The sequence below is a fragment of the Porites lutea genome, chromosome 10 (genome assembly GCF_958299795.1).
Source record: "Porites lutea chromosome 10, jaPorLute2.1, whole genome shotgun sequence".
In the NCBI taxonomy this organism is placed as follows: domain Eukaryota; kingdom Metazoa; phylum Cnidaria; class Anthozoa; order Scleractinia; family Poritidae; genus Porites; species Porites lutea.
The window spans coordinates 15,512,811-15,527,155 of record NC_133210.1 but is presented as its reverse complement, the minus strand read 5'-3'; the positions used below and the strand labels follow the sequence as shown (position 1 = coordinate 15,527,155).

At 37.6% G+C, this 14,345-nt stretch overlaps 1 protein-coding gene across 1 annotated transcript; it reads right to left on the bottom strand.

The window, feature by feature from the left end:
• Positions 1-8,554: 8,554 nt before the first annotated feature.
• LOC140950516 (extracellular calcium-sensing receptor-like) lies at positions 8,555-11,818 on the bottom strand. The gene has a single exon (XM_073399755.1). The coding sequence runs from the start codon at positions 11,805-11,807 to the stop codon at positions 9,189-9,191; it is 2,619 nt and encodes an 872-aa protein (XP_073255856.1). The 5' UTR covers positions 11,808-11,818; the 3' UTR covers positions 8,555-9,188.
• Between the last annotated feature and the right edge of the window lie 2,527 nt (positions 11,819-14,345).

The following is a 14,345-nucleotide window of genomic DNA, read 5'->3' as shown; positions in this document are numbered from 1 at the left end:
ACATTTCATTCATTTACGTAGCCTGAATTTCAGACATTCCTTCGAGTCGTATACTCTTCAGAGGAGTATGCAACTCGAAGGAATGTCTGAGATTCATTCATTCTTTCTTTCTTTCTCTGATCTGTCTCTTTTTTCATCCTTTCATTCATTCTTTCTTTCTTTCTTTCATTCATTCTTTCTTTCTTTCTTTCTTTCATTCTTTCTTTCTTTCTTTCATTCATTCATTCTTTCTTTCTTTCATTCTTTCTTTCTTTCATTCATTCTTTCTTTCTTTCTTTCATTCATTCTTTCTTTCATTCTTTCCTTCTTTCTTTCATTCTTTCTTTCTTTCTTTCATTCATTCTTTCTTTCAGCGCTACCTCATTAATACACAAAGTACTCACTGGATGATGATTTATCTTCGCATATAACAATGGCTTTCTTGTCGTTGCAGGTTGGTAAGATCGTCGGAAGGTTATAACAGTCCGTCTTGTTAGCATCTTCGTTCACGGAACACTTGTCACGATCACTTTCCTCAAAGTCAAGGACTTCGGGAAAACCATTGACGCGGCATACTTCGTAAGCAAGTTTACTATCCCATGTTGGGTGGCAAAATGGTCTCCATCCATTTGACGTGTTAACTTTAAGGGACAATTTGGTACCGGAAGGATTTTTCTCAGGAAGACTTTTGATGCTGTAGCCTTGAAAGGGAAAATCAAGTTATGATAAATGGGGGTCACTCAGGCCACTTAAACGCATGACTACCTTATTAAATATAATGCATCATATTTTGTTAAATGCTATTTAGAACAGTTTGCTTTCATCAGTGATCCTGAAAAGTGAACTACAAATGTGGCTCAACGAAAAAAACAGGTGAAACGTGATTTAGAACAACACGTGACATTGCTTCGTCAACGACGTCACAAAACACCTTTTCCGTAATGGGAAGGGTTGCAAACCTTAATCTTAAGAATTTTCACAACCAAAATGTTACATGAACAGTGTAAATCGTATTTAGTATTTATCCTATTAGCTATTAAACTAATTAATAAGTCACGTGACCCTTTCTCCTTTTATCGATTTAACGATTTAACTATTCCTATATAACGCAATCACACATACAAGGCGAATTTTTCAGAACATTTTTGAGAGCCTCTCAAAAAGAACTTGTTGCTCTTTCATTATCCTTTCCCTATTTTAGAGTAAATATTTTGACCGTTAATTCTCAATTATCAGTCACGTGACGAAAATTTGAGCTTCTAAAATGTGGTCTCATATTCCTAAGGCCATTAAGCTATACATTTGAAGTTCAATTTTCAGGATCATTGATCGAAGCAAACCGTTCTTAATAGCATTTTATCAAAATATGCATATTTAATTAGAAATTCTTGCCTTAGGTGGCCTTTCAATTTTATACCACTACATGACAAATTTCTACAGTTTGATCGGCTTAGAGCAGTGGTATTTCAGCTTAATACTTATGTGTGAAAATTACAAAACGTTTGCTAGTAGTGGTCGAAACAAATAATAGCATGATTTGTACGTGCTAATGGCATAAATACTACTCGTGATATTTCAAAATTGTCTCAAATTTCACTCACTTAACGGCTCGTGAAATCACGTATAACAATTTCGAAATATCACTCGTGGTATTTATGCCAAGTATCACCACAAATTATGCTATTACCTTTAAAAATTCACTAGCTTTCAGCACCCCAGCCATTTCCCCCTTTGTGTAAGACTTCCTTTATCCACCTTTAAAGTGTTTATGACACTAAAACTTTTTAAATTGATCTTTGTCTTTAGTTAAGTTTAATTAACAACTGTGAACTTCAACAATATGTCGCCCAAAGAAATTTCTTGAATTTTGGTCATCTAAACACTCCTTTTTTTCCCTTCTGAAAATGTCCCAGAGACTGGGAACGAGTAAAGGATTAAAGAAAGACAGATGGCGTCATGTGACTTCAGTTAGTCTACTCAGCCTCTTTCTCTTCCGATTCTGGTCATTGCTTCGTGTTTTATGGAGTTAAGTTATACTGACACTCAATGGTTGTCAAAAAATGTTGGAGATGCTATACAACCCTGCAGTGCTTAACAGAGGAGACTGTTTATGAAAGGTGGCAAACATCAAAGACAAAACCAAAGGTGTAACAGTTTATGTTGCCCCTGAAGGTGTAAGATGAAAATTATAGGAATGCTATAGAACATTGTGCACCGTCAAGACCACAAGAAACATATACAGCGTTTTCGCGTACGTGGCGAGCATGTATGCTTATTTATTGGGCCAAAAGAAAGCTTTTACATAAGAAAAGAGTTCAACTTCCTCAGGGCTGTCTTGGTACACCAACATGGCCGCCGTTTCATTGTTTTGGAACACCAATATGGCCGCCGTAACGTCATGTGGAAACGCTTCGATAACAATCTTACGGTATGCACCGACCCTGACGTTGATAGTTGTTTTTAAGTGCAAACTAGATTGCATAAAAAATTCCATTTTTTTGTTAACGGGTTTCCAGTTTCGTGTGTATCTCACTCCTTGATGTTGTTTTTGCCACTTGATATGTATTATTCATATCTTCGCGCCACCGTGTAATATTCTCTATTTACGGTCGAGCCAATCAAAACTAGCGAGCATTGCTTTCCACTGACTTGGTAAATACTAAATAGAGAATAATTCATGGGGCGTGAAGATATGAAATTTATCTTCTAGTTTTCAACTCGTTCGCTGCGCTCACTCATGAGATCGATATAGAGGCGGAACACGAGAAGACAAATTTCATATCTCCAAGCTCCCATGTATTATTCTATTTATTATATAAATTTAGATCAATTATTTCAAAAGGTAAATATTCCAACAGATATCAGAACACATGTGTTCTCGTACGATATTTCTTAGTGGCCAAAACCCCTATAACACACTGTAGTTTATACAATAAATATCGATACTTCACTTGAAGATCACAATAGGTCACTCACTCGTGCAGTCATTATGGACATCGCCAATTGGACATGCTCTCATCTCTAGCTTTTTCTCCTCGCACCTATCTTCACACTTCCTTATTTGAAACTTGACGCTGCATTTACCAAGACAATGGCCCCAGTTTCTCCACCGCGGGTGGGCTGCAAATATAGGAGGTAAAAACAACCCAGCTATCGTCAGCGACCACCTCTTACACTTACTCAAGACACTTAAATTGTTTCATTCACAGCATTATTAAGATTGGAAAATCTTAATCAGTAGAGTAAGGTAAGGTAAGGTAACGCCTTTATTTAAAGAGGGTAAACACGTGACAGTTATGATAACACTTATAAACTTGTGGACCTCTATAAAACATAAAATCAAAATTGATATTAAAATAATTTTACACTGTCATAAAAAGCTAAGATAGAAATTAGCATCAATAGATACAATTTAAAAAACAAGCCCCATGTGCGACCACCATGTGCGATCACCTCTCGTAAGGGACCACCTCCAGGAAGCAAGCACTTTTCCAAAACAAAAGAACTTTCCTAGTCAAAACAATATAGTGCAAACCTATGGTAAGCGATCGCTACCAGTTTTGGGGGCTTACGGTTTTATATTTTTCAATTATTTATAACCTCTTGTAAGCGACCGCTTAACTCATAGTCAATGTGTGTACTACGCTACTCAGAGTATACGAAGACCCATGGCACTACACATATTGTAGTGTCAGCTTGTTTCATTGTTTTAACACCTTTTGGGGGCAAATAATCAATAATCAAGAAAGAATAATAAAACAGATATATGATTATAGTAATAATAATAATCATCATCATCATCATCATCATCATCATCATCATCATCATCATCATCATCATCATCATCATGATTTCATAATAATAAGTAAAGAAAAACTGCAAATCCCCAAAAGGGCAAATGCAAACGGGACCCTAGACCCATGCAAACAACCGCCCTGATATTAAATAACTTATTTTTTACTCTGGAAGAAAATAGAATTGAATTCCTAGAGGAGAGAATACAACTCTCGTAATGTCACCTTCTCCACAAATCTTGGCTTTTGGAGTGGTTGCTTAGGGAAGCAGTGTTTCTATATATTTGATTCGATAGATAATGTACGTACATTTAACTATTTTGAAAAGCATGTTAGAGTCACATTGTTTTAATGACGATAAATTCTCTACCTCTTAATTAGGGCCATGAAGCTCATGGTCATTATTATCGTGTCTTCTTTTAGAGCACGCCGATCGGCTTTAATATACTCATGGACTGAGCTTCTACGAGTTTCGTGCTTTATTACACCCACCAATCGTTAATTACACACAGATATCAAGAGAGAATGAGGTATTCTCTCTTGTCGATTTGGAGCAGGTGATTTTTCACATCATGGTTATTAAGCTCTGCATAAATCCAACAGCAGATAAGGCTCTCCACAGATTTTAAACTATACGTTAGTAAATAATTGTAAAGAATCAAATTACACTTTTATGTTGTCCTTCTGCCTCTGGAAGTCATAGCATAGCCTTGGCCATTTTTCAGATTTTACCGACCACGACCATGTCAAAGAAGAGGTGAATTTAACTTTCTTTGCTACAATTGTTCATAAATTAGAGAAATTTTATTAAAGCACCCTTTTTTTCCCGCGAACGGCAGAGAGGGACAGGTTAACTAACTTTTCCCGCATCTGATGTTTGCTAGCCTGCAAGCAGAGGCCCTTCGATCTCGAAGGGCCTCTGCTCGCAGGGTAGCTGTTTGCCAGCCGCTGTTTCAACGCAAGGTGCAAATTGTTCTCGTTCGGATGAAACGCGAAAACGTGAGTATTTCTGAAGCCTATTTGTACCGATTTCTACATTTTGATCGCTTGTTTTGATAGCTATATATGCATCTTTTATCATTTTTCCTCTACAGTCAGGTAAACTGTTTGTAAGCTATTTGTAAATAGTTTCCAATTCGAGCGAAGAAAAGATAGCAACCTTCTATATAAGCTTATCTTGTCCCGCCATAGTGAATGGCGATCGAAAACACTTGCTGTGTATCATACGTATTTCACTTAGCTTAAAAGAAAAGTTAAGAAATAAGGAAACATTTAGTTAATTCCAACAGCCATGGTTAGTACCTAGTTAATTTTCAAATATTTGAGACTATCGTAGTACATATTGCCACTACTAGTTTCCAGTTCTGCCGTGTCAACGGGAAGCTTAAACTAACAAACACCGCGGCGGATGGAACGGCAAACGACGCTGTCACGGCTAGCGGACCTTCGGCTTACGCAGTTAGTGCGGAACTTAATCTAACTCTTGTCTGATGTCTGCACAGCTAAGCACAAAATTTTTGCGTCGGTTGGCGACGGGGACTAGCAGGTCCTAGTTTTTTTGTTTGTTCGCTTGTTTTATAAAGAATTCGAGGCACTTTAATACTTCGAGACGAAAAGTATACTGCTGCTTTGAAAACAAGCCAACTAAACAAGAGGCCATTGGTGCCATACATGTGTATACCTGCTTGGATCGTGGTCGGTGTCGATGAATGTGTAGCCGTTTCTCCATGAACGATCGAAAAACCAGCAGAAAGCATAAGCACACGAAGTGAAAGTCTCCAAAACATTTGTGTCTGCACATGTAAAATCTTCAAGCCTGTTAGTCCGTTGTTCATGATACGCATGCAAGCAACATTAAAAGTGCCTGCTTTCAAGTTTCGGCGAACTCGAAAAAGTCTGCAATGGGCATTGTTTGAAAACCAAAGGGGCGTCAAATAAACAAACCTAATAAATAACTTCAATTTCTTATCATTTATTTAGAATCATTATTTATTGGCAATTTTTTTTTGTTATTTTGGTATTTTTGTTTAGAAAAATTTTATTTTCTTGCTTCCGAACGGAGTAAGATGTATTTAAGCTCACTTTTTGCAAACGACGCACCGATTTTAAAATATAATTTTTTTCGCCTTTTCAGATATCAACACTGTTTGATTCTTCTATAAATAAAAGTAATAATGCAAACACCTGGGCAAAAAATTAATTTTACGAAAAAGTCGTTAACTAAATAAATCATGAGACACCCCAAGGAAATTAGAAACAGCCTGTATTTACAATAATACAGTTAGGAAGACTAGATTAGTAAAATGAAATTACATGTACATATATAAGATGGAAACTGCCAATAATACACTTAGGAAGACTACATTATGAAATGAAATTACATTTAAGATAGAGAGACTGCAAAGGTCTTTAATTAATGTTTTCGCTACATTACTGTTTTTTAATGAAAATTTTTATTACATTCTTATGAAAGGTTTTAATATAAAATTTATTTACTCAAGTAAAAATCTGAGAAACTGCTTTACTTCGTATGTCACAAATGTTACTCTCCTATCGATAAGCTGTAGATGAAAAATATCATTAATCATTAAAGGTTAAAAGATGTGGTTACTAAATTGGAAATCGCTATGTTTAGGTCTCTTGCGTATATCAATGTAGTTTTTCATATCGTAAAAACTATATATGTTCTCAATGACGATGTTATAGCCAGTTTCACTTTTGACATCGCCATTGTTGTATTTTGATGGCCTTTAACTGATCTTATTATTCATTCAAAATATTTCCCCGATTCTGATTGGCTAAAAGCACAAGCATAATTCACCATAAACAGCTATTGATGACCAAATTTGGAAGAATTTTGAGTTTAATGAAACCGATGACGTCAAAATTGCAGCCTTCTTGCAGGTTAATGCACCGTTAACCGAGAAGACCTGGGGACGAGGTTGAGTCGAAAATGGCGCACATTTCACTCGTTTCAAGAGTAAAAACATGCAAAAAACAGCAAGAAGACATCTCGAAGGGCGTTATCTAATATTTAGAGAATACTTACGGAGCTGAACAACCCTGAACGTGCACTATCGAAGATGAACATAATATCGATGGAGGCAAGCATGTTTTAGCTATGTTTTTAAACTAGGAATTATTTTAAATAAATAATAAAACAATTATTGAATTCGGCTTTCGTTTCATGTGAAATTTATGGAGATCTAGGAGGGTGTTATCTGCCTCAGCCTTCGGCCTCGAAGGGTAACACCCTCCTTGATCTCCATAATTCTTCTTAAGTCAGCCTCATTCATTAATTGTTATTATTACTCATTCAAAGTATTTCCCCAATTCTGATTGGCTAAAAGCACACGCATAACTCATCATAACCAGTTACTGATGACCAAATTTGGAAGAATTTTGTGTTTAACGATGAAATGACGTCAAAAATGCAGACCGCTACAGGTTAAGGCACCGTTACCGAGAGGACCTGGGGACGAGGTTGAGTAGTTTTGGTTGTGAAAACAAAAAATGGCAGACACTTCACTCGTTTCAAGAGTAAGAACTACAGCTGGAACTAGGCGAAATAATAGCTAAAAACATAGCAAGAACACAACTCGGAGGGCGACATATGCTATGTGGAGAATATTTGCGGAGCTGGACAAACCTTAACGTACACTATCGAAGATGAACTTAATATCGATGCAGGTAAGCATGTTTTTGCTATGTTTTTGAACTAGGAATTATTTTGAATGAATAATAAAGTAATTAATGAATTCGGCTTTCGTAGGGTATGAAGAATCAAGCAGACCTCGGAGGGCGTTATCCACCTCGGATAGCACCCTCCTCGATCTGCCTAATTCTTTATACCCTACTAAGCCTCTTTCATTAATTACTAAATTAACTCTTCCTATCCCTTTAACGATAATGCAAAGGTTAATTGTTGTTTTGACAACATGACAACCCTTCTTTAGCCTTCATCAACACTTTTTTTTGATATTTTTCTTTTCATTTTTCATATTTATTATTTTTTCTCCCGTTGTCAAATTTATAAAAGTTAAAACCAATCCCTAACGTCCAATAAAGCAATAGAAAACGTCTTCCGTGTTTGCATAGCCTGATATATACACGAGAGGGGTTAGGAGAATTCGAGACAGTTATGCAAACCTGAGACGAAGTCGAGGGTTTGCATAAATGTCGAGAATTCTCCCAACCCCTCGAGTGTTTATATCAGGATATACAAACACAGGAAAAAAGTTTTCTATTGCTTTTATGAAATAACTTTCTCTTTTGTTTAGAGCACTGATTGAAAGAGAAATTCTTACCAGTCGCGAAGTCTTGTACACCAGGTTGTACGCGTAATCAGTCCTTGTTTTGCAAAAAAGATGCTTTCAAAAATACGGGTTTTTCTCGATAAAAATGTCAGCTCAAGCGAAAAACAATTGACACAGCATGTTCCTAAAGATTTTCCAAGTTTCAACCGACGAGGAAATGGGTAAATAAAGTAAACCTGTCAAGTTTTTTTTAATTCATAACCTTTATCAAATTCGTGCTTGCGTGATTAGCGCGCGAAAAGCAAAACATCTTGACGTCACCACCATGTTTACATACTCTCATGCAAACACGTCTCTCGGCCAACCAGAGCGCGCGCACTGTCTTAGTTATTTTATAAACGGTAACAGTAAAATGGTGTCCTCCTGATGTACCAACCTGTTACTAATTCTAACCTTATAATGAGGCATTGATGGAACGGTCAATAATTTAACTATCAGATGAGGCAGGCTAAAACTCCCGTTGTAAATAACCCCTTTATGACAACTGCCAGCATAATCCGTCGGGATTAACCGAACTAATGTCCCCTTAACAGAGGTGTGAGCTTAGGAAAAGTTTGTTTTACAAGTAAATGAAATGATTGTGCCAGTATATGGAGTCCAAATTTCAAAATGTTCACTGAAGTACACTGGTAAGGTATTACTAAAAAACTGCTTATACTTGGGGAAAACTTTGGCAAAATACTCGAAATACTCCCTCTAGAACATGTATCGATTAATATATAATAATTGGTGTGGGTTAATAAATCCTAAAGGATAAGATAACGTGCATATCAGCAACACCAGAATTAATCCTTTGCTTTGTCGTTACTCAGGAGTGAAAAGGCTTAAAGGGGCTGCAAGAAATGAGAAAATGGTATCGTACTAAAGGGATATGGGTAGAAATGACAGGACTTTGACATGTTTTATGGAAACTGGATTCTCAGTTTTTAAAGTTAAAGTTCCAGGTCATCTGAACTTGGATGCCGGCAGAGGTACCGAATTTTATACTGCAAAATGTAGGGGAATAAGTTGCTTTCTAACTAAATTTGTACTGGACAAGCCTCAGTTTCATTGTGTTATCTAAAAGTTAAAAGTTTTTGAACCCCGACAAAAGGGAGCCCTAGTTCTCCTGACCAGTGCCACAGACTGATTCAGAAGCCAATGATACAACTGTATCTCTTCCGTTGTTAAAAGAGTATTTCTTGACTTGTGAGTAGAACGCCTTGCGAGTATTTTGCTCGGGTTTGCAAAGAACCACGTAAATTTTCGGGCCAAACATACAGATCAGCAACCCATAAGAGCTCAAAACGGTTGTAGCACACTTTAGATTCGTTGCGTGCGACCCATCAAGACCAATGTCAACTGGGAAATAACCCACGCTAGACAGCAACAAAATGTACATGGAGAACACAATATAACGTCCCTCGTTGAAGTTTTCCGGAAGGCCTCTTGCTTTGAAGGCATAAAATGTGCAAACTATTGCCAGAAATGACACGTAAACGATCATGGCGATCTGAAATATCAGTCCAATTTGTAAGTGATACAAAGAACACGACAAATGAATTATTCCTTCTACTGGTTTTATGATTCGTTTTTGACTTGGAGGATCCAAGATAATCCACAGCAAAACTAGTATAAGCTGAACAGAAATCAGCGCCAGAACAAGTAGTGTCTGGCTTTTAGCCATCAAAATGAATTTCTTGAACCTCTCTGCGACCACATTCACTCTGAATGCGCTGAGTATCTTCATTGTCTTAATTATTAGAATGGCGATAAATGTAGCTAGCACAGACGAGCTGAAACACACTCCTATAGTACACGTGAAGTTGGTCCGCTTAGCAAGTGTAAAAACGGACATGGAAAAAGACAAGGCGATTGTGATCATCAGAATGCAACTCAATTCGCGATTGGCTGCTTTCACTATAGGTGTATTTCGATGCTTGTAAAGAATTGTGCTGCAAATGGTCACGACTGCAAGTCCAACAAATGCAAACAAGAGGACTAGGATATTAGCGAGCCTTGTCCAAACCACCTCAGCTTCAGGGAGATCAATGCAATTTGACCCTTTTTCATTGGGCTTCTGTCCTTCAGGACATTCGTTACAGATGGCACTGTTTCTTCTGGTACTGATCATTCCAGTTGGACATTTTAAACATTCCCAGCAGCAAGGAGTTGTTAGGGACTGAAATGTTCCTGGCAGACAATCGTCACGGCAGAACGACTTCGGTATGGATTTTCCACTGGTCTTTGTATTCCATTCGATGCCTGTGTCGTTAAATATCAACTTCGGGTTCCTTCTCTTTTGCCATGAGCCAATGACTGTCTTGAATGGTTGGCGTTTTTCTGCTGATGCATGAAAGTGAACAATGTCGTATGAGGACGATACTGGATCTCCTGAGGAATCAAAGCTAACCCTTCCGGTCAATCCTAGAAAGTCAACTTTGCGAAGGTAGCTCTCCACTTCCTGTGGATTTACTAATGGTGAAGTATCTGGACAAACGACTTCTTGGGCTGTGTGAGGTTTTGAACAGTTTAACGCAAGATGCAAAGCATGTCCAACAGCAAACACGGCATCTACTACATAGGGGACATAAGTGTCGTAAATCAAGTGAAACAGAACTTCCTGGCAATGGGCTCCCAGACTTGAGGAACAGTTAGTAGTAATTTGACTCTGCCAAAGCTCTTCCCACCAAGGAACTCTATTTCGTTTTGAAAAACCTGTTGTTTTTTCCATCACAAATTCCTCAAAATACCTGTGATCTAAATATCGAGGCTGAATTCCAAGAGATCCATGAAGAATCTTTTGATCAGTGTTTTTCAGTTCCGGGAAAATATCGTCTTCTGATGCCAAAGCATCGCTCAGGATCCAAGTACGGTCATCCAGCTGCCATTTCTCTGCTTCGTTAAGAAAGCGCCGCCCGTAACTTCCGAAAAGCCATAACACGACTACTTTCGCGTTTGGGAAGTTTTTTATCCTGTTTACAGCTCTACGTAGTTTTGAGCTATACTCTTGACGTGGAATATATTCTGCGAAAGCAATACAAAAGGTCTTCCTTCGTTCGGCTTCCTTTTCTAACTCCCATGCTCCACCACGACCATAAGAATCATCCATTGCCACAACGGCAACATAACTCCAGTTGAAATACTGTATAACATCAGCCATTGCATTTGCCTGTTGGCTATCTGGAGATGCAGTGCGGAAGAAATGGCGGTAAAGGGGTGAGCTTAACTCATTGCTCGTTGCCGAGTGGCTAATGGCGGGAATTCCAGCTACTTCCAAAAGACTGCCCACAACAACTGCACTTCCTGAATCTGTGGGACCGATCACTGCTGCTATTGGATTACGTTCGTTTTCCGTCTGGTTTGTTTTATCAGCGCACGAGCAATGGCCACTCTTGGGTTTGTAAGCAATTTCATTTCTTCTAACAAAATTGTACGTGTGTTTCATCGCCATGGCAGGGCTTTCACAGTGATCCCGAATGTCATAACCAAGAGTTATGTTAGGAAGTAGTTTTGGGTTATCGTTTATCTTGTTGATGGCGAATATCATTGCTTCCACATGACCAAGACCTATTGGGAAAAGTTCGCCACATTTACCATCTTCTGTTGTGTAATGTATGAGGAAAAGGCCTCCGAGTGTAATATCACCAGACTGGTAGGAACGTCTATCCTCTTTTGTATTTAAAAATGCAGCTACACTAAGGCCAACCGAAATGAAGAGCACTAGATATGTACACATTGCGTAAGGGTCCTTTGCACCTGGAAGATAAGAAATATAGATCAGGTCTCCTAACATGATCAATACGATTCTCTAGTTACACACGCTTGTAGAAGATGACCTTCAGAAATGGAATACATTAAGTGCAATAATTACATACAATGGCACCTGTCTTGAATAATCACAATCGAGAGCAAAAACTTAAAAAAAGGATTTTGTGACTTGGAGTCTTCATGAAAATCCGTGTCGCAAGGGGATTTGAGTTTGACAAAATCCTTACTGGAATGCGCTAGGTTGGGATCGAACCTCGATTTAGGTTTTGAGGACGGATATTGAAATTTGTTCTTTAAAATTTGTTTTATTATGTACTCAATAAAAAGCTGTACTGTAGACTTTCATACGCAAAGGAGCGAAGGATATTTTTTTTTTCACCCGTGAGAAAAATATTTCGTCTAATGAGAATCGTGAACAATGTTTTTCCACGTGAGACAAAACATGGTCGCCCAACTGAGGCTCTTTGCATGACTTGATCACGTGATCATTTTCGGTAAATACGAAAACAGCTCAATTTTGTTAGCACAAGCTGAAAGAGCATATTAAAATTAGGTAACCTGAAAATTTTCAGCTGTCAATTCAAAAGTAGCGATTGCAACGGCCGCCGAAGGTTGGAAGCATTTGTATAGGAAAAATAACTTGCCATCAAGTCACCCTTGCATGGATTTCCCTACTAATGTCATAGGTGACGAATTACTGTTTAATTTTGGCGCGAGATTTCAGCGTTAATTTGTAATTTCACATGTGAAATTACAAAATTGCTATGGCAACCTTCCGTACGTCTCAGTGTCAAGATGGCGACGAAGTTTTAAAATGCCGTGAATGAAGATGTCAGGGTACAAAAAGACGAAAAGAAAACCTGAACACACAAGAGAACATCAAGAAGGATTCTAACAGGTATTTTGCCGAAAAAGTTTGAAAATTTCTGAACTTTATAAGCCAAATTTAAGGTCTAAACATTTGAGAGAGTGGAGTCACCCATGATATTAATAGGTAAACAAATGGTATACTCGTGAAATTAGGGAATAATTTCACTTGCGTTTTGTCCAAATCCTAATAATTTCCCTCGCCTTAAGGCTAGGGAAATTATTAGGATTTGGACAAGACGCGCATGAAATTATTCCCTAATTTCACTCGTCACCAGTTGATTACACATACAAATCCTTGTAATTTCGAAATTTTCAAACCCGTCATGAAATATTTCCTAAGCATTACAGAGCTCAAATCTCCTTTTAATTCATTTAAATGCGTAAGGGAAAGATTTAACAACAGTGTAAAAATTTTAGAATTTACAAGGATTTGTATGGAAAACCATGCAAGCGTGACTGGATGGCAAAAGTGGTTTTTCTCATATAAATGCTTCTAAGTTTTGGCAGCCTTTCCAATCGCTACTTTTAAGATATACGGCTGAAAACGCTCAGGTTACTTAATTTTAATATGCTCTTTCAGCTTGTGCTAACAAAATTTTTCAAAAAAAGAACTATTTTCTTGTTTACCGAAAGTTGATCACGTGATCACAGTCATGCAAAGGCCTTGAGCTTTGCGCCAAGTCAAGTTCCTGGCTCGTAAAGGTAATGTTACGCGAGACGATTCGCAACGGCAATTTTTAGCGCAACACAGCGTTGCAACCTTGTTGCGACATAGTTTCGAATGGTTACAACATTGTTTCAACATATTGCAACGCTGTGTTGCGCCAAAAATCGTCGTTGCGAATCGTCGCGTGGGATCTGCGGTGCCTTCACTTTCCGTGTTTCTTTTCGGTCATACCACGATTAAACTGTTGCAGATAATTTGTTAAGATTGTATTAAAGGGGATTTTTTTTGGTCCGTAATTAAATTTGAATGGAATATTTTCCTACATTTTATTGTCACCGATCAAAGTTGTATGTAACCCAGTATGTTTTTTTTCCACTCACTTTTAACTATAGTTAAAGAAAAAAAGATTCTTAGCGATTCAAGTATTAACTTTAGTATCATACAGTCATAACTAATTTTTACTATAATTAGTTTTTGAACGTTTACTTCGTTTTACTTATCACTCCATGATGCTAAGCGGCAAATTTTACCATTTTATTATTTCGGAAAAATTAAAATTAAAGACAATGGAACAATGATGAAGTTCTTCTTTTGTATAAAATAAACACAACGCTACATGGAACGTGCTTTTTTTTACAACAGAAACCTCACTAGTTCAATTTTTGATACCTCAACAATTTACGCGAAATACTGTACGCGGGCACTTTCCTTGAAGAATTCTATACGTCGGCCAGGGGCAAAAAACAGAATATTTGAGAGAATAGGCGGCACAAAGATTGAACAACAAAGGTCTCATAAACGCTGCCGGGTCCACGTGGCCTAAAACTGTATAAATTATAGAGCCAGGCATAATTCATGCCTAGTTCTATTATTCAAGCAGTTTAAACAGACAAGTTTTATGACATATAGAACTTGTTTAGAATCGACAGGTAAAGAGGACAATGAAGTTTCAAACATTTTAAGGGGAAA